At 46.4% G+C, this 26,183-nt stretch overlaps 1 protein-coding gene across 2 annotated transcripts in view; it reads left to right on the plus strand.

The window, feature by feature from the left end:
- Positions 1-25,640, plus strand: part of MINDY4 (MINDY lysine 48 deubiquitinase 4) — a 97,853-nt gene extending 72,213 nt beyond the window's left edge. Inside the window, exons 15-18 of one of the 2 annotated variants that reach the window (XM_082192289.1) lie at positions 20-181; positions 13,082-13,262; positions 16,543-16,615; positions 22,838-25,640. In XM_082192289.1, the coding sequence (XP_082048415.1) occupies positions 20-181; positions 13,082-13,262; positions 16,543-16,615; positions 22,838-22,895 (474 nt within the window). In that variant the 3' untranslated portion in view covers positions 22,896-25,640. Of the gene's footprint in view, positions 1-19; positions 182-13,081; positions 13,263-16,542; positions 16,616-21,423; positions 21,629-22,837 lie in introns of those variants that run through there. The other variant, XM_082192290.1, reaches the window with a different exon arrangement.
- The last annotated feature ends 543 nt before the right edge of the window (positions 25,641-26,183 follow it).

The raw sequence follows: 26,183 nt of genomic DNA on the forward strand, positions 1-26,183 counted from the left end.
TTTCTTCTGCGGTAACCAGGAACTAGTCAACCTGCTCCTGACTGGCCAAGCCGTGTCCAACGTTTTCAACGATGTGATGGAGCTGGACTCTGGGAACGGCAACATCACCCTCCTGAAAGGTGTCTCCGGCCGCAGCGACATCGGCGTCCTGTCCCTCTTTGAGCACTACAACATCTGTCAGGTACGCACCAAATTCCAGGGCCTCCGACACTGATGAAACTGGCCTTTTCCCCTGTCCAGAAAAGCTGTCTTTGATTTTATTTGTAGAGTGGTACCTTGGGTTACATACACTTCAGGTTACACACTCCACTAAGCCAGAAATTGTGCTTCAGGTTAAGAACTTTGCTTCAGGATAAGGACAGAAATCGTGCTCTGGCAGTGCGGCAGCAGCAGGAGGCCCCATTAGCTAAAGTGGTGCTTCGGCTTAAGAACAGTTTCAGGTTAAGAACGGACCTCCGGAACGAATTAAGTACTTAACCCGAGGTACCACTGTATCTAGTTTAGGAGGAGAACCCCCTTTGAGCCACAGGGTACACTGTTTTCCATCCTGACATCTGTGCAAAATTGGGGTGTGTCAGTGCTCCTTTACCTCTCTGTTGTTCTTACTTGCTCCCGCATTCCAGGATGATAAGGTGAATTTCTGTAATCAGCCCCATGGGAATATAGGAGCATATGGAGCTGCCTTCTACTGAATCATCTCATTATCCCTCGAGATTTCTTCAAAAACGTTTGCAGAAGTGGCTAGAGCCTGACCAACTCTGTAAAGAGTCTTGAAAGAAGCGGCCCCCTCCCTGCCTTGTGGGATTTTGTGGGTGGGTGGAGAGAGATGTATTCTACAACACGTCCATGATGCTTACTTCGCCGTACCTTTATTAGGCATTACAAATAAAGACAATCCTAAAAACACCCATGTATAATAAAAAGTAGAGACATCACCTTCCCAACAAAGGTCCGTATAGTAAAAGCTATGGTTTTCCCAGTAGTGATGTATGGAAGTGAGAGCTGGACCATAAAGAAGGCTGATCGCCGAAGAATTGATGCTTTTGAATTATGGTGCTGGAGGAGACTCTTGAGAGTCCCATGGACTGCAAGAAGATCAAACCTCTCCATTCTGAAGGAAATCAGCCCTGAGTGTTCACTGGAAGGACAGATCCTGAAGCTGAGGCTCCAATACTTTGGCCACCTCATGAGAAGAGAAGACTCCCTGGAAAAGATGTTGGCACAAGGGAAGGGGACGACAGGATGAGATGGTTGGATAGTGTCTTCGAAACTACAAACATGAGTCTGACCAAACTGTGGGAGGCCATGGAAGACACAAGTGCCTGGCGAGCTCTGGCCCATGGGGTCACGAAGAGTTGGACACAACTAAACGACTAAACAACAACAACATAACAATAATAAAAAATACAAATAAACAGCCATGTAAATAATAATAATAAATAATCCTTGTAATAACAAGTATTTTCATTGGAGTTTCTTCCCACTAAACAGTGCCATTCACTGCTCTTGAGAAACTATTGATAAAAGCTCAGCCATCCTTGCAGTTAAAGGTAAAGGTAAAGGGACCCCTGACCATTAGGTCCAATCGTGGCCGACTCTGGGGTTGCGGCGCTCATCTCGCTTTATTGGCCGAGGGAGCCAGCATACAGCTTCCGGGTCCTGTGGCCAGCATGACTAAGCCGCTTCTGGCAAACCAGAGCAGCGCACGGAAATGCCGTTTACCTTCCCACCAGAGCGGTACCTATTTATCTACTTGCACTCTGACGTGCTTTCGAACTGCTAGGTTGGCAGGAGCAGGGACTGAGCAACGGGAGCTCACCACGTCACGGGGATTCGAACCGCCGACCTTCTGATCGGCAAGCCCGAGGCTCTGTGGTTTAACCCACAGCACCACCTGCGTCCCTATCCTTGCAGTTGCATCTGGGGTAATGTCAGACAGATAGAATCTGGTATTTTCATTGTGCCGTGATGTTAGACTACCCAAAAAGAGGGGATAGCGTGTGTTTGTGTAGGTGGTTGTACGATGGACAGTAGAAAAGGATACGTTCTACTGTGTCTGGGGCATTCAAAGAACATCTGCAATATCTATTGTTTCTGGGGATGTTTGGATAGCTGCTCCTTGACAAAAGCTGGGGGAGAAACGTTCAGTCGGGCTAACATAAAGGCCCTGCGTTGGACTGGAATGTCCATGATGCAATAATGGTGAACCAATGGCAGATTCATACTGGGCCATCCACAGGTCATTTTGCTGTATTAGTTGTTCTCCAAAGCTTCCCCCATGTTATCATGTTGTCGCTGCTTGGAAAACGCAAACATGGGTCCAAAAAACGAAAACCAAAATGTTTGTGGTTTGGGAAGTTCCAGGATGCCATCAGGAATTGACGGGAAACATACCGATTGGAAACAGAGTACAGTCAACAACCATTTTGTGTGGCGGTTCTGTGCTGATGGGAGGCAGGCAGGATTGGGCCGAGCGACACTCCAACCCAGTCCAAACCTTCCGTCGACTGGTGCAAAGGTGGCCTAGATTTCTCTGTCTCCCTCTCTGGTATGGTTGTTGCTTCTAGCGCTTGCTTTTTGGGGGTTGTCTTTAGCTCCTGTGATTTCTGTTGCATTTTACATTGGTTGGTTTTAGCCTGCATTAGATTCTTGAGGTTTATTGTCACTTTTTATTTTATCCTGCTTAGAGCACAGTCTAATTGGTCACATTTCTCACTGACGTGCGTGATGCCCAGAGAGCTTGTTCACGAGGCATCTGAGAAGCCTAAGTAATACATGCCATAAATAAGTAAATATCCCACATTTCGCCCTGTACTCTAAAGGGATTCTAGCGTTTGATTAACATACGGCGTCTGGGGGAAATTGGGCTCCTGGTGAGTGACTTAATCAATTGCAGAAATCCCTGCAAAAGGGCATGCCCATTTTTTGCCTTAAGTGAAACTCCTGATGCAAAGAGGCTGGGTATATATAATATATAATTATTGAGAACATGTGCCCCACCACTGTGTGTTGGAATGATTAAGTCTCCAGGCGCACAAGGGAAGCAAATGAAATTCTAGTGGGTTTAATTCTTCCTCGGCTCGGTTCTAAAGCGGGCTGGGGGAGAGCGGGCGTGCTGTCTCCTCTCAACCGCTGGTGTGTAAACAAGAGAGAGGCTCGTAATACTCCTTTAAGCAAGCTGGCATGACCAGAAACCAAGCTGAACCCAAACCTCTGCAATCACACACACACACTTAATTCCCCTGCCCGAAATGTCAGCAAATGGGCTCAGTCAGCACTGAATTAACTCGTAGTAACTGAAAACAGGAATGGAAGAGCAGTAGGGAGAGAGACACGTCTTCAAGGATAAATGCAGGGCTAGGGAACCTATGGCTTTCCAAGCACGGTTGGGCTTTTTGTCCACGGGGGAAGGCTGTAGCTTCATGATAGAGCATGAGTCAGCCTTGCATGCAGAAGGTCACAGGTTTAATCCCCGGCATGACTGTCAAGCAGCTCTTACTATCAGACAGTTCTTCTTGAGGTTTTTGTTGGAATCTCCTGTCTTGTAACTTGAATCCATTGGTTCGGGTCCTAGCCTCCAGAGCAGGAGAAAACAAGCTTGCTCCATCTTCCATGGGACAGCCCTTGAGATATTTGAAGATGGCTCTCATATCTCCCCTCAGTCCCCTATTTTCCAAGCTAATCATGCCGAACCCCCTCAAACGTTCCTCATAAGGCTTGGTTTCTAGACCCTTTATCATCTTGGTTGCCCTCCTCTGTCAATATCCTTAAATTGCCGTGCCCAGAACTGGACACAGTATTCCAGGTGTGGTCTGACCAAGGCAGAATAGAGCGGTACTATGACTTCCCTTAGGGACGTGGGTGGTGCTGTGGTGTAAACCACTGAGCCTTGGGCTTACCGATCGGAAGGTCGGCAGTTCGAATCCCCACAATGGGGTGAGCTCTTGTTGCTCTGTCCCAGCTCCTGCCAACCTAGCAGTTCGAAAGCACGTCAAAGTGCAAGTAGATAAATAGGTACCGCTCCGGCAGGAAGGTAAATGGCGTTTCCGTGTGCTGCTCTGGTTTCACCAGAAGCGGCTTAGTCATGCTGGCCACATGACCCGGAAAAACTGTCCGTGGAAGTGGACAAACACCAGCTCCCTCGGCCTGTAAAGCAAGATGAGTGCCGCAACCCCAGAGTCCTTCATGACTGGACTTAACTGTCAGGGGTCCTTTACCTTTTTTATGACTTCCGTTAATCGGGACATTCTATTTCTGTTAGTGCAGCCTAGAGTAGCATTAGCTATTTTTTGCTGCTGCTTCACAGAGTTGATTGACCTCCCTGTCAAGATCTGAGCTTGTTATATTTATTCTGAACCTCTCGATTCTTTCCATCCTCTCTCCTCTCTTCATTGCCTTTCATGTTCTCCATTCCCATTCAAATCTGCAAGTGATCATAGAGCAGCCTGGTCCTTGTGTTTATTTTCAGATGTGGCCTGTCCATATGGGAATGCGTTTTATTAATGACAAATCCTTCACCCTCCTGGAAGAAGCTCGTGTCCGGCTTACAGGTTTTCCATGGGCCTCTACTTGGCCCCTGTGAGAACGGGCCTGATCTAACAGGCCTCTGCCTAAGTGTGTGTGTGTGTGTGTGTGTGTGTGTGTGTGTGTTTATGGATTAATAGAATTCCAGGGCTGGCAATGCCCTACAAGTTTTTGTTGTTGTTTAGTCATTTAGTCGTGTCTGACTCTTCGTGACCCCATGGACCAGAGCACGCCAGGCACTCCTGTCTTCCACTGCCTCCCGCAGTTTGGTCAAACTCATGCTGGTGGCTTCGAGAACACTATCCAACCATCTCGTCCTCTGTCGTCCCCTTCTCCTTGTGCTCTTCATCTTTCCCAACATCAGGGTCTTTTCCAGGGAGTCTTCTCTTCTCCTGAGGTGGCCAAAGTACTGGAGCCTCAGCTTCAGGATCTGTCCTTCCAGTGAGCACTCAGGGCTGATTTCCTTCAGAATGGATAGGTTTGATCTTCTTGCAGTCCATGGGACTCTCAAGAGTCTCCTCCAGCACCATAATTCAAAAGCATCCATTTTTCAGCGATCAGCCTTCTTTATGGTCCAGCTCTCACTTCTATACATCACTACTGGGAAAACCATGACTTTAACTATACGGACCTTTGTTGGCAAGGTGATGTCTCTGCTTTTTAAGATGCTGTCGAGTAGCCCTATAAGTAATTTCATTTCATGCCAATGGTGGATGATATTGGAGACTGGCGGGTGTGCAGCAGGGAAGCGGTGCCGGAGTCTGACTCGGGAGAGGAGCCCAGTGATTTGTGGGGACCTGTACCAGCCAGGAGGCAAGAGTTGAAGGCAGGGGAAAGCTTCAGAGCTGGAGGGTCCAGCACAGGGTGGGCTGGAGGAAGAGGCAGATCAGGCAGGTGAAGGGCCGGGTTCATCTCCACTCTCTCCTGCACCACCCTCTCCCAGAACCAGTAGCAGATTGAAGAGGGATGAGCAGAGGCAGCTTCCATGCAGGCGTAGTCTTTGTGTGCATGCAGCCCCATCGGGCAAAGGTACATAAACTGATGGAGGGGGGTGTCCTCTGTTGCTGCAACTGCTCCATAGTGCACATACTTGGGAATAACTGCCTAGCTGTTAGATTGTAGTCCATCATTACATCTTGAGATAGTGAGTTCCGTCCTTTATGCGTTGTGTGCTTTTGTCTGTTCTGAATCTTCATAGGATGGCTCTTGAGTGCTGGTATTATGAGAGGGGGAGAAAAACAGGTCCGTCTACTGCAATATTGTCAACACTGGCTGGTACCGTCTCTCAAGAATGTTGGCCATCTCTTTCCCAGCCTTGGAGATGCCAGGAATTTAACCTGGGAGCTTTCGCATGAAAACTTTGTGTTCTACAAGTGAGCTGTGGTCCTTGCCCAAAGCGGAGCCACCGGGGTGGGTGGGGTGGACACAAATAGAGCAACTGGTCCCATAGGCAAGATGCACCTCGTGTTTCGTTTCAAAGAGAATGGGGAGCAAGTACTTGATTTTAGCCTTGTTGGGAATCTGATAAATGGACTGTGATGGGAACATCTTTCAATAAACTGTGCTGGCAACCCTTGTTCAAGCCAAGGAGTGGTGCTGGAAACATTATTTATAGAGCTGAGTTGGACATTTGATGTCAAGAAACTGACCTGGAGCTTTTGATTGACTGTAAACTCGGCAAGGATTGAGCTTGGGAGTTTGAACTGATGGGAATCTGTTATTGGGAGACTGGTTTACCACATGTTCGAATGACGGGCAGTAAAGATGTAATTTTGTTTTGGGGGTGAGCAAGTCGTATGGAATTGTCATGGCCAGTAAGAAGTGTTAGAAGGGAGAGATGTCGGCAGGTGATAGATTTTGTGAAATATATCCAATCAGAATGTGGTTTCAACAGCAGAGAAGAAAATGCATTTTGATTGATTGGATGGTGACGATTTAGCTTCTTGGAAACTCATATCAGAGTTAAAGATGTAAAAGAAACTATAAGAAAAGTCTGAGCAGTAAGTTAAAATATGGCTTCAGGCCCAGTTGGCTTTTCCTGTGAATATTATCAGTAATATAAAAGCATCTTGTCATCCAAAGTAACATTGGGTATGAATGACTACTTAGTGGGAGACACAGCTCCTGAGAGAACCATTATATTAAAACCTAAGTTTGAAGGGGATCTCTTGTAGATTGGACTATTCAGACCAATAATTCTGGATTATAAAATGTTGGGTGGCCATGTTGTCTTTCACCTAAACATATTATTAAGGGGGAAGGTTGCTTTGTGGTACTCCTCCCTGCTGAGGTATATGAAAGGGTTTCAAAGGGTATGTGGCATAATTTTTTATTTTAATTTATCATAGAAAAAATATTATTCTGTCCCTGCTCCTGCCAACCTAGCAGTTTGAAAGCACGCCAAAGTGCAAGTAGATAAATAGGTACCGCTCTGGCGGGAAGGTAAACGGCGTTTCCGGGCGCTGCTCTGGTTCGCCAGAAGCGACTTAGTCATGCTGGCCACATGACCCGGAAGCTGTACGCTGGCTCCCTCAGCCAATAAAGCGAGATGAGCACCGCAACCCCAGAGTGGGCCACGACTGGACCTAATGGCCAGGGGTCCCTTTACCTTTACCTTCGCCAGTGGCATTTCAGCAGAGGCTGCATAGCCAGTGTGGAAGCTGAGAGACTGGCCTTCTATCCTGCACCACACACTTTGACCTTTGGCTCCATCCAACACCTGTATGTGGCCCTCAGAAGATCAGTCAGGAGGGAAGAAGGACATCAAACTTGAAATGGTTCCATGCCCTTGTTTCACTGCGTTCTGTGCCGTCCCTGCAAGGGACAGGGACAACTCCTGTGGTGTCGGGACGCCATTTTGCATCCACCACAACGCCCCGGACCCGGCATCCTTCCAGGGCATTGTGGGGCATGTGTACAGGGGTGAGGATGTCATAAAGAACGATGGAGTTCTTTTATCCCACCTAGAGAGGTGGGATAACAGAAAAGGAAAAGAGAACCATCAAAGAAAAAGGTCTCCAAAAAAATCCAGGTCGCTTCTGTTTCTTGTACCAAAGGCATTCTGAGATAATCAGTGTGAAATGCTTTGCAGATGCAGGAAAAAGGTCTGTGTTGATGTCAAATACTTGCAACTCCCTCCCATCTTGCTTCAGGCAGGCATTGCGTCTTTTCAGCACCTATCAAAACCTATCCTTTTTCAACAGGCCTTTCAAATAGAGGTGGTGTTGTTTTTTAACCCAGCCTGTAATCTGTATCGGTTTTGAAATTCTTCTCATATATGAAATCATGTTATGTGTGTTTTTGATGCTAAATTGCTTTGAGATGTTTCATAGGATGTGATTCATAAACGAAATAAATTATTGCTATTATTATTATTATTTTAAAAAAATTGGTTTTCCAAAATTTTAAACAAACAAACACACATACACCTTAACTGTACTTGATCCAATCTTAGTAACATTGTTAAGTGACTTCCTCAAATCCCCCTGGCTGCATTTCAGTGTATATCATTGTAACAATTTTCCAAAACCTATTTTCTCATAAAATTAACTTAATCACTTAACCTCTTACTTTGTTTTCATTTTGACTTTAAACATATTGTTCTCTAAAATCACATAATTAAATCCTAAGCCTATCTGGAATTTGCAAGCTTTTCCAATTAAGCTATCTTAACATATTTAACTAAATAGTCTTTGAATTTCATCCATCCCTCCTCCTCATTATTAGCTCCCTTCTCTGCACTATCCAGTGTAACCTCCTTGGCAATTTGTTGGGGCGCCTTGTTTGCTGTAATGCCTTCCTTTTATCTTGCAAAACATGGCAATAACCTGATTCCCCACCCTCTATTTGCATTTTGGGATGTTGCAAGCATTGAAGGCAGAGAAGCAGTCCGGGCTTCATTCCTATCACCCCCCTCTAACTAGCTACAGGCAAGATTCTGCCTCTCAGCTGTAACAAAGGGGCAAAATGCCTTTGGGTGTTAAGAACTTTTGTGCTCGAAGTGACCAGGGTCACCTTGTTGAGAGGAATTGATTCACCATCCGGGAAGCATGGAATGAAGTCAAACAGGCATGAACTCCTCCTGGGGAGCTGGCAATTGCTATGCCTTTGAAGAGGCCTCATTGTAAAAGAGGTTGACATTTCCCCCAAAAAATGAAAACGACTGCTCAGACTTATGAGATAAAGCAAGAGTTCCATTGGTCAGAAGGGCAGTGAGGTATGCAGTTATTCTGATCATATTGGACCCACCATTTTCCCCACAACAGTGGATTGCTGGGAATGTCTTGGAACCAATCAAAAGAGGTGAAAGGTTTGTTCTGCGCTCTGATCTGATACTTCGTTCATCTCTGCACAACTATAGCATTTTGAAAGCTGGCTATCCACAGTTTAACTTTGAAAATATATAGGCTGTAGATAGGCACCAGCCACAAGATGTGACATGCATCTATATCTGTAGCTTTGCAAAGCAACTTGATCTGTTTCAGAGCTGCTCTGTGTTTTCCCAATTGGACTCATTATTTGGATATAACTTTCCATCCCGTTTTTACAAAAGTGAATGAAATTTGCAGGCATAGGAGAGGTGCCAATCAGACTCTGGGCAAATGCATCCAGAGGTCTTTCTTCTTCTTCTTCTTCTTCTTCTTCTTCTTCTTCTTCTTCTTCTTCTTCTTCTTCCTCGCTGTTCTTGTTAAACTGTGGAGAGTCAGAGATATTTGACAATGTTCTGCAAACCACCCAAAAATCTACCGGTAGCTCCAGCCTTGCTTTCTTGGACTCAAAGCTGTCCATGGAGGGGCAGGTTAACTCTGTGTCCAGGGCAGCTGTCTACCAGCTCCACCTGGTACGCAGGCTAAGACCCTACCTGCCCGCGAACTGTCTCGCCAGAGTAGTGCATGCTCTAGTTATCTCACGCTTGGACTACTGCAATGCGCTCTACGTGGGGCTACCTTTGAAGGTGACCCGGAAACTGCAATTAATCCAGAATGCGGCAGCTAGATTGGTGACTGGGAGTGGCCGCCAGGACCACATAACACTGGTTCTGAGAGATCTGCATTGGCTCCCAGTACGTTTCCAAGCACGATTCAAAGTGTTGGTGCTGACCTTTAAAGCCCTAAACGGCCTCAGTCCTGTATACCTGAAGGAGCGTCTCCACCCCCATCGTTCAGCCCGGACACTGAGATCCAGCGCCGAGGGCCTTCTGGCGGTTCCCTCATTGCGAGAAGTGAGGCTACAGGGAACCAGACAGAGGGCCTTCTCGGTAGTGGCGCCCGCCCTGTGGAACGCCCTCCCATCAGATGTCAAAGAGATAAATAATTACCTGACATTCAGAAGACATCTTAAGGCAACCCTGTTCAGGGAAGTTTTTAATATGTAATGCTGTACTGTTTTTAACACTGATTGGGAGCCGCCCAGAGTGGCTGGGGAAACTCAGCCAGATGGGTGCGGTATAAATAATAAATTATTATTATTATTATTATTCTGTCTGTCCCTGCTATGCAAGTTACAGGCATTCTGTGTTGGTCATGGAGGGGTTTTTTGTCGTCTGTTTTTAAAGAACAAATAGATGTGGGAAAGGCTCCTTGAAGCTAGAAAGTTTGAAAATCTTTTAATTGAGCGGCATTTGCGGTTTCGCTCCGGAGAAATGTTTCAATGTGTTTCTCATTTCACATCAAACGGCATTCTTGAGAATTTGTTTCTTCTGGAGTGGGAAAGAGTTGAACGGCTTGTTTGCTTTTCAAAACGCTTCCATATGCATGCGTTCGAAAGGAAATCCTTGCGATATTATCTTTCCCCCTTTTGAAATTTACCTTTTGCGCTCTCTTTCTCTCTCTTTGTTTAATTCTGACGGCGTATTTATAACTGCGGGCCTCTGTTCGCAAATCAAAAATTTACCCAAGAAACAAACAAACAAACCATTGTCTGGAACAATGGCTTTAAAAATAGTCATTATCAAAGTAATGAAGCAGAGAACGGTTTATCCCCCCAATGAGGGGGTGGAAATAGGGTTATCTAATTGTTCAATCGAAAAGAAAGCAGGTCAGTTGTTCCATTCAGAACTGGCGTCAAAGGTCCACATCATTGGACATTTGATGGTGACTCGTTAAGGGACCCACAGACAAGAGCCCCTCTGAATCTGCTCCTACCACTCACTTCTTCTTCTTTTGAAATATTTTTTATTATTCCCTACAGGGCCTGCAAGATAGAGCTGTTCCACCAGGCCTTTGGTCAGGGCGCAGCCTGACTCCCTCCTCTGGCAATCTGCACAGAATTTTGCTTAACGGTTGCCATCAATTTGATTTTAATTAATTTTTAGAATGAGATGTTTTTAGAATGTTGGATTATTTGATTGTTGTTAGCCGCCCTGAGCCCGGCTTCGGCTGGGGAGGGCGGGATATAAATAAAAATTATTATTATTATAATTATTATTACACTGTTATAACCTGCATGTTCACCCACCTTTTCTTTTCTTTTTTAAATATTTATTTGGTTTTTCAACTTAAAATTTTGCAGAGATATATCGAGCATAAATCATAAAAACAGGAATCTCCTGGAGTTTGTGTGTCCTATTATTAAACAATTCCTCCTGCATCTTTTATGATAATCCAAACCTTTTACCTCTTCCATTATGTCCTGAATTAACCTTAAACTACAAGTGATATTCCTATCCTACTTTTAACTGTTTACAATGGTCTTTAAGATAAGTTGGTTTTTTTTTAAAAAAAAAAATCCCATTCCTTGTTAAAATTTTGGTCTTTCTTATTTCTGACTCTTCTGGTCATTTTAACCATTTCTGCATAGTCCATTAACTTCATCTTTCATTCTTCTCTGGTAGGGACTTTATCTTCTTTCCATCTCTGGGCCAATAACATCCAGGCAGCCGTGACCACATACATAAATAGTCTTTTCTGTTCCTTTGGGATTTCGGCACCTAGAATTCCTAAAAGGAAGGCTTCGGGCTTTTTAACAAAGGTTATTTTAAACATTTGTTTTTCAACTCATGATATATCATTTCCCAAAATCTTTTTACCACCTTACAGTTCCACCACATATGATCAAATGTTCACCCACCTTTTCCTTTGGGCCAGACAGGTGGTGGTGTTGAGCTGCTAGGAATCACAAGAGCTTAGGATGGGAGAACGCAATGATGGATCAGATGGGTCTTTGGCCAGATTCAACAGGGCTCGTCTGATGTTGTTCACAACACGGGTCCTTCTCACTCAAAGAGATGCCAACTGGCCTTGCCAACAATGCCTAGGCTTTCAAATGTCACATCAGCAGTATGGAATTAAGCTGCTACATTTCCAAGCACAATTCAAAATGTTGGTGCTGACCTTGAAAGCCCTAAATGGCCTTGGCCCAGTAGACCTGAAGGAGCATCTCCGCCCCCATCGTTCAGCCCGGACACTGAGGTCCAGCTCCAAGGGCCTTCTGGTGGTTCCCTCCCTGCAAGAAGCAAAGTTACAGGAAAGCAAGCAGAGGGCCTTCTCGGTAGTGGCGCCCTCCCTGTGGAACGCCCTCCCACCAGATGTCAAGGAAATAAACAACTTCATGTATGTGACAACAGCCACGAGAGTTTTAATAGCACAAGGATGGAAGACTGAAGAAACCCCAACTAAAGAATCATGGCAAGAAAAATTGATGGACTATGCAGAACTGGCAAAACTGACATATAAGCTACGGGACAAGGATAACTGTGACTTTAAAGATGAATGGGAACCCTTTGAAGTATTTGAAGACGCAACAAAGCGAACTGAACTCCTTGGCTGGCTTTGAATAAACATTCATAAAGTTTTTATTGATAATAATCAGCTAAATAGTTTGAGGATCTATACAACAGTGTAATAAGCAGAAAACAGCATTCTTAGAGAAATCAAAGACTGGAACTGAGGGAAGTCGGGGGTGGGGGTGGGTGGGTTTTGTGTGGGAGGGTGGGGGAGGGAGGAAAAATGGGGGGAGTAAGGATGATAAGTTTCTGGATAGTATGTTTTGTTTTAATTTTGAATAAAAAAAGTTTTTTAAAAAAGAAAAGCAAATAAACAACTATCTGCCTTTTAGAAGACATCTGAAGGCAGCCCTGTTTAGGGGAGTTTTTAACGTGTGATGTTTTACTGTGGTTTTATTATTATTATTATTTTATTAGATTTATAACTGCCCTTCATCATAAGATCTCAGGGCGCTTCACGGAATAAAAACCAGTAGATAAGTAAAGCAAAACAGCAAAACAGTAACGCCCTCCTTCCCACAGACACATTTAAAAGGCTGTAGAGTATCACGTTGAAGAGGAAACGTTCTCACCTAGCAAAATAATTTGCTGGAAGCCACCCCGAGTGGCTGGGGCGACACAGTCAGATGAGTGGAATATAAATAAATTATTATGATTGTGATTTTTGCTAGGAAACAGAAACGACATTTGAAGGGACTTTCCTCCCACTTCTTAAAATACTTGTGGTCTTCCACAGTGAAAATAAGATTGAAAGAGCCTTTGGGCATTATCCAGTTGTGAAAATCTAACCTTGTCCTAAATGTGTGCACTTCCCCCCCCCTCCTCTTTGCTCAGGTTGGCTGTTACCTGAAGACCCCCAAGTTCCCAATCTGGGTTGTGTGCAGCGAAAGCCATTTCAGCGTGCTCTTCTGCTTGCGGAAGGACCTGCTCGCAGACTGGAAAACCGAGAGGCGGTTTGACCTCTATTACTACGACGGCTTAGCCAATCAGCAAGACGAGATCCGTCTAACCGTCGGTAGGGAGACAAACAAAAGATTGAAACTGGGGTGGGCGTGTGATTTTTAATCGTGAATTTCATGAAGAGACTTAGGATGCCTTCAGACGTCTCATCCCTGATTTTCCAAACCATGTTTTGGAAGGCAAGGACAAGTTCTGTGAGCTCCATTCCTCCCCTTCTCTTCCCTCTTGGCATGCCCAGCTGAATAAGTTTGATCAAACCACAGTTTGCTTTTACATTTGAGCGAGCCAGCAAACTATGGTTTAAGACAACTTTTCAAACCATGATTTGATCCTGGTCTTCAGTTCTGGTTTGAAGGACTCGCACCTTTACATCATCCCAGTCCACATGAAAAGCAGATTAAATTGTTGAATGAGCCTCACCTGCTTAATTCTTGCACATCAACCTGCTGCTACAAGCACAGCAGCAGGGGCTATTGGGAAAACAGTTGGCAACCCCTAGCTTAAAGTCTTCCCACACTGCATTGCTCAGTCTCACTTTCTTGAAATTTGCAAAATCCTATTTCTGGATCACCATTCAAAACAGATGCAATTTCATGGTGGCATCCGTCAACTCTCCTTATTTACCATCCCAGACTCCTTAAACTTTGGGTCCCTGCATGTGGTTGACTACAACTCCCATCACCCCCAGCCCAGTGGTCATGGATGATGGGAATTGTAGTCCGTAGCTTGAGAAAAGCTGCTTCCTGTTGACTTCCTGCAGCTGTGGTTCATGTACTAAGTTTCACTTTAGACGCCTTCATAACTCTGGCTTTTTTTACATTTTTCACCCCCAGCCTGCTGCCAGGGTACCTGCAAGGCTCAAACTTTTCCAGCCCTTTCCTTGTTCTTCAGCGTATTGTCGCGTCGCAGTTTGAACGGAGGAAAACTCTTTGCTTTCATTCCAAATGCACCCACGCGTCTAACCATCCTGGCAACCCCGGCTGCCAGTAGCTCCAGAGCTGTGGGCTTCTATTCATAGAGGAACGGCAGGGGAGAGAGGCAGTGGGTGTTGTGAAACAGAGAGATGTCGTTCAGCCCGACGGGAAAACGAAGCCGCAGGAGAGTGGAATTTGGTGCTGAGCTCTGAAATTCTCCCCCACCTCCCTTTTGGTTTCCAAAAGCATTTGACCCCCCCCCCCCAGGGCTGGGCCCTGCCTCCCTTTTTCTCCCTTTATCATATTGCCAGAAGTGGCCCGAATTTAGGGCCCAAATAGATGGCGCTTCAGTTTCGTGGCTGGCAGAACCGTCTGGCTTTTATTTTAAAAAGTCCCAGTTCCCTCCATGGCCGGAGGGTGCGATACTGCAGCCACACAGGGAGGGAATGCTTAACCCTTCCCTCCCCAGCCATGATCCTGATAAAAATCCACGCACCCTTTGCACAACAATTAGCATGATGAATCTTTAAGTGGTATTTTAATCAATTGTTTTTATACCTGGTGTTAGCCACCCTGTCTTGGCTGGGGAGGGTGGGGTATAAATAAATTATTATTATTATTATTAACATTTGCATATGTCCCCAAAATGTTGGGCTACAGCACTTTCAGGAAAACTGACCAAGGAAGTTAAAGCTCCACCTGGAAAAAGAGAGAAGCATTTTATAGAGACAGAATGCTTTTGCCTGGCTGGGATAAGTCTTTGAATTCTGAAGCTGCCACTTGCTTACCTGGGTGATGGAGAGATGTTTATGTCTAGAAACCTCTGCCTTGATAGCTCAGTCGGTAGAGCATGAGACTCTGAATCATAGGGTTGCGGGTTCAAGTCCCGTGTTGGGCGAAAGATGCCTGCATTTCAGGGGTCGCAGTTGCTGCTCTGCTTGCTTTTGCCTCTGGTCACGCTCAACAAAGGCACCCCCAAAATGTTGCCCCCAAGGCCCATGTCCTGCAAAGGGGGGGGTGAATCCCACCCCTGCTTTTTCTACACCCAGTTCCTCTGTCAAAGGGACAATCTGATTTCTCCAGCCCGAAGATAGGAAAGGGGAAATTCCTTTTAGAACACAGCAACAGGGCCAGATTCAGACATGCTGGAACCAAGTACTTTTCAAAAAACACACACAGAGTTCTTTTTGTTGGAGATAATTCAGGTGGAAATTCCCAGGTGTCAAAAAAGGTTGTTTATGTATGCCACTAAAAGGGACGCGGGTGGCGCTGTGGTTTAAACCACAGAGCCTAGGACTTGCCGATCAGAAGGTCGGCGGTTCGAATCCCTGCGAGGGGGTGAGCTCCCGTTGCTCGGTCCCTGCTCCTGCCCACCTAGCAGTTCAAAAGCACATCAAAGTGCAAGTAAATAAACAGGCGGGAAGGTAAACGGCGTTTCCGTGCACTGCTCTGGTTTGCCAGAAGCGGCTTAGTCATGCTGGTCACATGACCTGGAAGCTGTACGCCGGCTCCATTGGCCAATAAAGCGAGATGAACGCCGCAACCCCAGAGTTGGTCACGACTGGACCTAATGGTCAGGGGTCCCCTTTACCCCCCTATGTATGCCACTACTGTGACCCATGTTTTGTTAGCCCAAAAATGGAAAATGAACGAGGTCCCAAATAAAGAGGGTTGGCAACTTAAACTGATGGAATATGTGCAACTTGCAGACCTAACATATAGAATAAGAGAACAAGAAGAACAAGAATAAAGGAAATTGAAACATGTTTATTTATTATATGGGGGAAATTGTGTACACTTGAAAACGTCAGCAGCATTAAGATAAGTTCAACAGCGTAAACAAGTTTTGATGGATGTAATAATGGAATACTGAATGGTTCTGTTTATGTAAAATATGCAGGGATTTATGATATGCAAAATGAACCATGGAAAGAAAAGAAGAGAAGTCACTGATGTTTTAAGGTTGTTTAAATGAATATTCCAAATTGTAAAACAGAAAATTTAATAAAAGTTATACCCAAAAAGAAGAAGACATGCTGGAACCCCAAGCCAAGTCAAGTTTAAGAGGCCCCATAGCACCACCAGGAAAATGTGCATTATTCTAACGAAACGACAATGGAAATAGAAACAAGAAAGCGATAAATTTGCACATATCCTGGTGCACAGGCAAGGATGCAACCAAAAAAATCAGCAGCCTAAGTAAGATGAGACTGAAGGGTGATTTGGGTCAGCCTTTCCTCAGGTTAAGACTGGGTGTGGTCTTCACCAAAACACTGGGCCTAAAGAAATTTTGCTGTAAAGCAAAAGACTTATTTCTGCACAGGTATCCAAACATAATATAACAAAGTAATCGTGCAGCTGTTAAGTATGCTTGATCCACTCACATGCAACATTAATGGATGCCTGATTTCCCCCCTGTAGATACCTCACAGACTTACATCGAAGGAAAGGATAATGACCTCATCCCACCGCTGGAACACTGCATTCGGACCAAGTAGGTGAAATCCACCATTAGGGAAGGGAGAGCCAACGTGGTGTAGTGGTTAAGAACGGTGGACTCGTAATCTGGTGAACCGGGTTCGCTTCCCCGCTCCTCCACATGCAGCTGCTGGGTGACCTTGGGCTAGTCACACTTCTCTGAAGTCTCTCAGCCCCACTCACCTCACAGTGTGTTTGTTGTGGGGGAGGAAGGGAAAGGAGAATGGTAGCCGCTTTGAGACTCCTTAAAGGGAGTGAAAGGCGGGATATCAAATCCAAACTCTTCTTAATCATCTTCTCTTCCATTATTTTGTCATGTTCATATTTTTTCAAGCGAGTTGCATGTCTTCAGTGCCAGATACGTGCTTGCAGCCAATTAGTCCTTTTGGTATGACTTCATAGTCAGATGGTAGTTGGGAAGTCTTGCAGGCCGAAAATGCAGGTGGCATCTCTCGGTTCTGCGTCTCCCAACAATGCCAGCCAAATTGCACGCTGCTTAGCAAAAGGCGTTATCTGCAGCCTATGTGCGATTTTCAGAGAACGTGAGGAGTCTTTTCAGCTGCCATTAAAGCCTTTGTTCAAACATCACAACCTGTTTTGTTGCTAATACACGTGCCTAATTGTCCCCCTCCTCCCTTAGACTCTCTTTTCCTTACACTTTTATAATTTCCAGGTGGTGGATTTTCAGAAGGTTAGATAAAATAACTGTCGTCTGCAAACACACACTTTCGTTTATGTATTTATCCTTTTCCTGCTGGAATCTCTGTTCAAACAGATTCAAGGGTTTTTTAAATGCTTCAAAAACCTGGCTAACTTGTTTGGCCAGAGATAATGCGACCAGAGGGACGTGGGTGGCGCTGTGGGTTAAACCACAGAGCCTAGGACTTGCTGATCAGAAGGTTGGCGTTCGAATCCCCACGACAGGGAGCTCCCGTTGCTCAGTCCCTGCTCCTGCCAACCTAGCAGTTCGAAAGCACTTCAAAGTGCAAGTAGATAAATAGGTACCGCTCCGGCGGGAAGGTAAACAGTGTTTCCGTGCGCTGCTCTGGTTTGCCAGAAGCGGCTTAGTCATGCTGGGCACATGTACGCTGTACGCCGGCTCCCTTAGCCAATAAAGCAAGATGAGCACCGCAACCCGAGAGTCGGTCACGACTGGACCTAATGGTCAGGGGTCTCTGTACCTTTACCTTTACCTTTACCTTTAATGCGACCAGCAGCCAATTGGGGCTCCTCTTCAGAACATCCGAAAACTTATCTGATATGTTACCCAAATATTCAGCCTTCACAGTTCATGTGCAGATGACACACCAACTCTCTCCACTCCTCTACAAGCAGGGCTCCTGTGCTTTTAACAGTTGCATGACAGCCAGAAATTCAACAGGCACTGTTTTTCCTCCAGCATGGATCTGATGGCAATGGGGGAATCCTTGCGTAATGAATGTTTTGTGTGGTCCTTCCATGGAGGATTGGGACACGGGTGACGCTGTGGGTTAAACCACAGAGCCTAGGGCTTGCCGATCAGAAGGTCGGCGGTTCGAATCCCCGCGACAGGGTGAGCTCCCGTTGCTTGGTCCCTGCTCCTGCCAACCTAGCAATTCGAAAGCACAAAGTGCAAGTAGGTAAATAGGTACCGCTCCGGTGGGAAGGTAAACGGCGTTTCCGTGTGCTGCTCTGGTTCGCCAGAAGCGGCTTAGTCATGCTGGCCACATGACTGTACCCCAGCTCCCTCGGCCAGTAAAGCAAGATGAGCGCCGCAACCCCAGAGTCGTCCGTGACTGGACCTAACGGTCAGGGGTCCCTTTACCTTTACCTTACCCATGGAGGATTAACAAAACATTTTTTTATTTTGTGTGAATTCATAAATGGAATGATGTTGTCATTTTTATGGGTGGCATTCCATGCTAGTTCTACTCTGATGTGTGACTAATTTAGTAAAGGGGCCCCTGACCATTAGGTCCAGTCGTGACCGACTCTGGGGTTGTGTCGAAGGGATTCGAACCACCAACCTTCTGATCGGCAAGCCCTAGGCTCTGTGGTTTAACCCACAGTGCCACCCGCGTCCCTTTTGACTAATTTAGTAGGCCTGACTATTTAGGCTCATTGATTTCAGTGGATTTGGTATACTCTATGTTTTTAAATGTGTTGCAAATCCCTAAGAGCAAACCCTACTGCTGGGGTGTCTCCTGTCGTCCTCCTCTGACATGTATGAAATGAAAATCTGGGAGACACGACCCACGCCCCTTCCTCGTGCTGCTTCCAGCCTCAGACTGCATTGCAACTCCCATCACCTGTGCGAGAAGTTCAGTTCTGATCTGAGAGACGAAAGGAATGTGTTTTTCTGGAGTTTCCCCCCCCCCCCGGAATGTCATGTGGCCGTAATGTATTCCATCGCCCCAAGGAATAAAAAAGATAGGGAGAGAGAGGCTCATATCACACTCCTGATCCCCCTGTTGTTTACTGTCTCCAGCAAGAGGAAATAACTTCTGTTAGCTCTGCCGAAGGGTAGGCTGCAACTTTGATCTCGCCGTGATCTCTAAGTGATCTCTAAGGCAGCCGTCTTATTTTGTTAACTCCTGAGGCCAGCCTCTCCTGGAATTCCCTTGGCTTGGAGGCATATCTCTGGAATGCAAAGGTTCCAGTCCAGCCCCCTTGCAATGGAGGCATCTTTTGCTCAACGTGGGGCTACGAGTCTCATGCACTACCGACGGAGCTATCCCAGGTCAGCCTCCCCACAACCTGGTACCTTCCAGAGGTTGTCAGACTACAACTCCCACCTGTCAGTACGCCTTTCAACCGATGTCAGCGACTGGGCTCAACAACTGGTTCTGCTTTGACCGGGCTAGGCCACGGGAGCACTTTCAGAGACCTTCCAATTCTGGAAAGCAGGTCCCAGTGTACTGGACCCACAACTGTGCATTCTGAGCACCAGACTCGTGCAAAGTATAAATAACGTGGAAGCTAGCTGTGAAGCATAACTCCTTTTCTTTCTAATAGCTACTACAAACTAAAGAACTACAAACTAAAGAACAATCTCTTTCATTGTGGCAGGGAGTTCCAGAGATGCCACAATGAAAGAGATTGGCTCCTCACACAAGTGCAGCATAAGGCCCCTTAGGTTCAAAGTTTCCAAGTTGGCATAAATATAGCTAGAGATGTGAATCTGTGCCACCACTGTTCCATCTTAGTCAAGGTCTGTACAGACAAAATCAGAAGATTGTTGTTGTTGTTTAGTCGTGTCCGACTCTTCGTGACCCCATGGACCAGAGCACACCACGCACTCCTGTCTTCCACTGCCTCCCGCAGTTTGGTCAAACTCATGCTGGTAGCTTCGAGAACACTATCCAACCATCTCGTCCCCTTCTCCTTGTGCCCTCCATGTTTCCCAACATCAGGGTCTTTTCCAGGGTGTCTTCTCTTCTCATGAGGTGGCCAAAGTATTGGAGCCTCAGCTTCAGGATCTGTCCTTCCAGTGAGCACTCAGGGCTGATTTCCCTGAGTGCTCACTGGATAGGTTTGATCTTCTTGCAGTCCATGGGACTCTCAAGAGTCTCCTCCAGCACCATAATTCAAAAGCATCCATTCTTTGGCGATCAGCCTTCTTTATGGTCCAGCTCTCACTTCCATGCATCACTACTGGGAAAACCAGAGCTTTAACAATACAGACCTTTGTTGGCAAGGTGATGCCTCTGCTTTTTAAGATGCTGTCTAGGTTGTCTATCAGAAGATAGGTTCAGGATAATCATCTGACCCTACAAATACGTAGTGGAAATCAAAGAAGTCATACGATTCCTTCATCCCGTTTATTTGCACATTTAAAACAACTTATGAAGAAGCAAAACCCAAGCAAACACGCAAGGCAAAAGCTGCATGATCTGCAACAGGGTTTCCCAAACTTGAGTCGCCAGCTGTTTTTGGACTACAACTCCCATCATCCCTAGCTAGCAGGACCAGCGGCTGTGGATGATGGGAATCGTAGTCCCCAAACAGTGGGAGACCCAAGTTTCTACAACATCTGTGTGCGGAGTTACAGTGGGAAGAACAGAGACCCGGAGAGGCCTCTGTGTCTTTTAAAAAACAGATACATGTTTGGAGGACATAAAAGAAGTTAAACAAGTTATGCTGTTGCCATTCCCGGACTGACTCCCAAGTCAATTAAGGCGGCAAACCTGCGCTGTTACAAAAGCTTTTAGAAGCGAGAATTGACTCTCCATTGAACTCCCAAGTGTATTTCAAGGATTCTGGCTCCTCGCTGGAGCTCCTTTGAAGTCATAGCCATAAATAAACATGACTGTCAAAAGAGTCCTTAAGAGAACAATCGGTCCAGGCTGATTCAAGCCTCAGGGCACTTTTGTGAAGGCCACTGGCAGGAAGCATTTGCTGATGAGCTCCCATTGTAATGGCGGTTCATGTGACGTCGTTGGGCCGAAGCTCTCCTCCTGAGAGGGTTCGCCCACCTCATTCAGTTGCAGAATCTTGACTCTCAACTCAGGAACAAAAGTTCCGTTTTGTAAGGCGAGTGAGAGGCGACAGGATGGTAGCAGGGCATGGAAAAAGCGAATAGAGATAAGTTTTGTTTTTCTCTCCCTCTCTCATGAAACTAGAACTCGTAAACATCTGGCAAGGCCAGATTAAGTCCTTTAGAGGTCCTCAGCACTTAAAAGATTTTTGTGCCCCTGTATATATCTGATTCGAAATATAAACAACAATAAACACATGTTGTTTTTCATGGTCAGCTGTTAATTTCTCCTTCAACCGGTCCTTGCCAGTCTTGTGGTAATTCCACCTTTAAACCCATCAAAGTAAACAATTCTGCTTTGCCTTTAGGTGGAAAGGCGCCGTCGTCGATTGGAACGGCACAGAACCCATCCTGTGATGACTGTGGCCCGCAGCGACTGAAAACCAGCCTTTTCCCACAGCGATAGGAAACCACGGAAGGTGCCGTGCCTGCTTCCATCGCATGCGACGAGGCCGAAGGACGTTTCAGGATTCCATCTGGCGCACCGTGCGCTCCTCCTATTGTTGTAAACAAGCGGCCGTGCGCACACGCGCAACTGGGCCTGCGCTGCGTGCCGCGTGTGAAAATGGAGAGCCAACCTTGACAGCCAAAACAAGCTGCGGGGAGAGAGCAGTAAATCTGTCAACATCTACTCAAGTTCCGTTTCTGAATCCAATCCACGTCCTGCGATTGTATCTGCTTCTAAACAACGCCGACTGCGCCCACAGTTGGCTCTTTTTCACTGTCTCCGTTCTAAATCAAGGAAACCGGAGTGCACAAACACACAAAAATGAGAGAAGAAACTGTTCTTCCTAATAGTGTGATCAAGCATTAGGCTAACTTAGTGGCTCCCCAAACACTCTGGAGGGTATCACACCAAAGGGTATCACTGCCAACGCTTATTATCTTTTTCCCTCTTTTTTTCTTCCCCTTTTGTTGGTCCTTTGACTCCTGGCTACCGAGAGACCCAAGTCAAGAGCAGGCATAGGCAAACTCGGCCCCCCAGATGTTTTGGGACTACAACTCCCATCGTCCCTGACCACTGGTCCTGTTAGCTTAGGATGATGGGAGTTGTAGTCCCAAAACATCTGGAGGGCCGAGTCTGCCTATGCCTGGTCAAGAGCATTGGTCCTCCCTTATTTCCACCAAGGAAGGCCTCAGTGGGCCCATTTGGAATGCCGAGAAAGTGCCGTGGGTGCCCGTCACAAAATGGCAGCCGTTGGGTGGGACATGACATAGCACAAGATGGCCGCTGCGGTGGTGTGGCGTAATGGCTGCCACTTCTTAGAGAGCTGAATAAGAAACAGGGTCACAAAATGGCGGGGGCCTACCCCACTGCCAGCCAGCCATCCCATCAATAGGGAAGAAGACGCCACACAGGGTGGGCATACAAACCTGGTACCCAGTGAAATGTCATGTTTTAAGGGGGCATGTCCAGTGTAGAGGAGGCTGTGCCAGCACACGGGAGCTGAGGTCAAAGAGAATTTTTGAGGCGATATTTATGGAGACCTTTATGGAGGTACTGGTGGGTATACTGGTGCCTGCACTAAGGGGCACCTTATCTAAGCTGAAAAATATTGTTGGACAATGAGAACTATCCCGTTGTAATTCTTAAGCATTAAAGGCCACCCACTGCAAGCCAGGTCACAATACATTGTCGTGATCTGCATCTAAATGTGCTTTTGAAACAATCTAGATATTAGAATCATGACGGCTGGCTTGCCAAAACATGGTCTTTTTAAGGAGCTGCCAGGACCTGAACTGCGAGTATCCCCACAGCCTATCCGTTCAACTTCCCTAGTTCTGCGGATTTATCCACCGGCCAAACCAAACTGGTGCAGCGAAGACGACTGAGTTGCAAAAATTGAACAAAAGCTTTATCGAGGACGCACCCACAGTGCGTCCCCGCCCCTGCCCAGACTTCACAGAAGCAGATTAAAAATCGGCGAAAATAAAGGTTTCTTACTCTTCCAAAGACACTATATTCCACTAGGGGAGGTAGCTAGATTGTCAGCCACAATCTTGGTGGTTAACCAGCAATGCAACAAAGCAAGCCCCCCATAGAAATTCCACCGGGATCCAAGTCAAGAGAGTCACCCAAGCTTCTCTCGCCATCCCTTTTTATGCCATTGCTTGTGCCCCTTTGTCAATCCCTGATTGTCTCTCTAACATTTACCTCCGGGTCTCAGGCACAGCTTCTGTCTGTCAGTCAGAAAGTACCTATATCAGGCACCCCCAACCTTCGGCCCTCCAGATGTTTTGGACTACAATTCCCATCATCCCTAACCACTTGGTCCTGTTAGCTAGGGATCATGGGAGTTGTAGGCCAAAACATCTGCAGGGCCGCAGGTTGGGGATGCCTGACCTAGATAGTTATTTGGGTACTTCCTGTGTCAAGGTTCACGTAGTATTCATCAGTGTGCAGAGTGGCCTAAACGCTAACTGGCCCTTTGTTTCCTATTTTTGCTCCAGCCCAGGAGTGGGGAACCCCTGGTCCTGGGGGCAAATGTGGCCTGCCAGCTCTCTCTGTCTCTGGCCCTTAGGATTCCTCCCCCAGCCCAAACAGGGCACACCCCTCACCAGCCCTGCTCTACATCTTAAGTGCTTTTGCCTGGCTGGAATCTGCCCCTTGTTTGCCTGGATGGAGGGAGAGCTGTGTACAGATACCTCTGACTTGTGCAGCTGGAATGTAGCCTATAATAACAAAAGTTAAGAGTCAGGTCCATTGGCCCTTCTACCATTGGCCCTTCAGCCTCTTTGGCTGAAAATCACCCCCACCACCACTGTCCTACACTAACCGCAAGCTATATTTCCTGCTGCACTGCAACCAGTTTTATTATTTTAAAAAAAATGACAACCGCAACACCTCTTTCCACCTTTCCACCACCTAAGGAGGCAGGGTCACATTACTGACGCAGATTTATTGGCATCTGTTGGGGAGAGCCAAAGTGATACGTCTTCCATCTGTTGATGGACTCCAGCTCCCATCATCCCTGACCGCTGTCCATGGTGATCGGGGACGATGGGGATTGTTGTCAAACAAAACAGAGGGCACTGCTTTGGCTACCCGGTTAATGTTTTGCCAGGGTTCTGAGCTCTGGGACTGGGTTGCTCCATTTAAGGGTAATAATAATAGTTTATAACTTATAACCTGTCCGTCTGGCTGGGTTGCCACTTTGGGCAGCTAGCGAACATCTGAGTCCCTCCAGATCAGGCATAGGCAAACTCTGGCCCTCCAGATGTTTGGGACTACAACTCCCATCATCCCTAGCTAACAGGACCAGTGGTCAGGGATGATGGGAATTGTAGTCCCAAACATATGGAGGGCTGGCGTTTGCCTATGCCTGCTCCAGATATTGCTCAAATGCATCTCCCATCACCCCTGGCCATTGAACCAAGGTCCGATGGGAGTCAGGAGTCTAGTAGCATCCACAGAGCATGATGGTGGCTATTCCAGTACAGTCATACCTCGGGTTACAGATGCTTCAGGCTGCGTTTTTTTGGGTTACGGATCCGCCAAAACCTGGAAGTACCGCAACGGGTTACTTCCGGGTTTCAGGGGTCGCGTTTGCGCAGAAGTGCTAAATCGCGCTTTGCGCATGCACAGAAGCACGTGTGCAGACACGCCGCTGCGGGTTGCGAACGTGCATCCCGCACAGATCACATTCACAACCCGACGTATGACTCTATAAATTGCTCCTTCGAGGCCTCGAATCTCTGCAGGAATTTCCGGCAACTGATCCCACCTTAAAGCTGTTGGGAGTTAGCATGTGATGCTCGGTCACAGCGCAGTTAAGGTTGAAGCTAGGCCACAGCGTTGTGAGTTTCCTTTGCCCAGCTGGCAAGCCGTAAGCAGTGTGGGTTATGGGCAGGGAAACTCATCTCCAAGACGGTCCTGACTCACACAGGCCATTCCAGCAGACAATATGGCTGGGATTAAGGAGAGAATTTGCCCAGGGGGGGATGCTGATCTCCGTGGTGACCGAAATGTCTAGACTGGGTCTCCATCCCTAGAAGCGTTTCCAGTAATTCTATCAAATGCATTATCTAGGAACCTATCGGAAATAAAATGACAAGAGGTGGGCGGTTTCTCTTGCGGCCTGTCAGTCTTCACTGGTGAAAAGAGCTTCGCCTTTTCCTGATGAGATGCTGCCCGGGTCCTTCTAGTTGCAGCTTGGCTTGAAATGATTGTGGTCATCTTTGGGGCTGGATTCTGTTATTTCGGTGAAGAAGGTTTGGGGGTGGCAGCGGTTGGATGTGGGGAGAAGTCAAAGGACTGCAGGCAGGTTATCTTGTTCCCCGCTTGTGCCTTCGGTTTACCAGAAGTGAAATGTGTCTTTCAGCATATCTTTGGAGTTACACTTTGCTATAATTTCCATTAAACAAAGCAAATGCATGCGATACTTAGCAGAAATGTTTTCAGCATAACATAGTAGTACGTGCCTTTGGCGATGCTCCTTGCAGCTCCAGATTTTATTTCTAAAGCAAAATATATTGTACTTAGTGGACATGCCATTTTGTAAATAAAAAAAGGCCCGAAGATTAACATTAGGCATTATTATTTATTTTCCCCACAGAAGCAGCAAACGAAGGAATTCAGGGTGGCTCTTGACTGTATTTGTAGCAGGAAAGAAGACTTTTTTTTTTTTGAGGCCATTTGTAGAATTAACAAATGAATCATACCAAATATGTTCAAACTACTGTTAGGAAAGCATTTTCACACACCCTGGACTGCTCTTGCAAATTCTCTTGTCATGGTTTCAAAACACATGAGATGCGGCCCGGGGAGCTGAGGAGAAAAATGTTTGAGCTGACAGAGAAGATAAGTGGGGAAGGGGTGATAAAATAAGATGCCTACTTCAGATGTGAAGGGGGAAAAATATTTTGGCTAGTGCTGTCACAACAACTTTGTAATCCTCCTCCACCACCCCCCAAAAAAAGAAAAACTACGGCTGTTTTTTGAGGAACTGTGTGTGACAATAAAAAACATTTAAAAATAGAATAGCTGCCAAATTCCACCCCAAGTGAGAGTTTTGGTGGGGCTGCCATGTGTCTGGGTCTTTCCTGACATGTCTGGGAATTGGCGTAA

The sequence above is a fragment of the Podarcis vaucheri genome (assembly GCF_965113315.1).
Source record: "Podarcis vaucheri genome assembly, chromosome: 12".
NCBI classification, from domain to species: Eukaryota; Metazoa; Chordata; class Lepidosauria; order Squamata; family Lacertidae; genus Podarcis; species Podarcis vaucheri.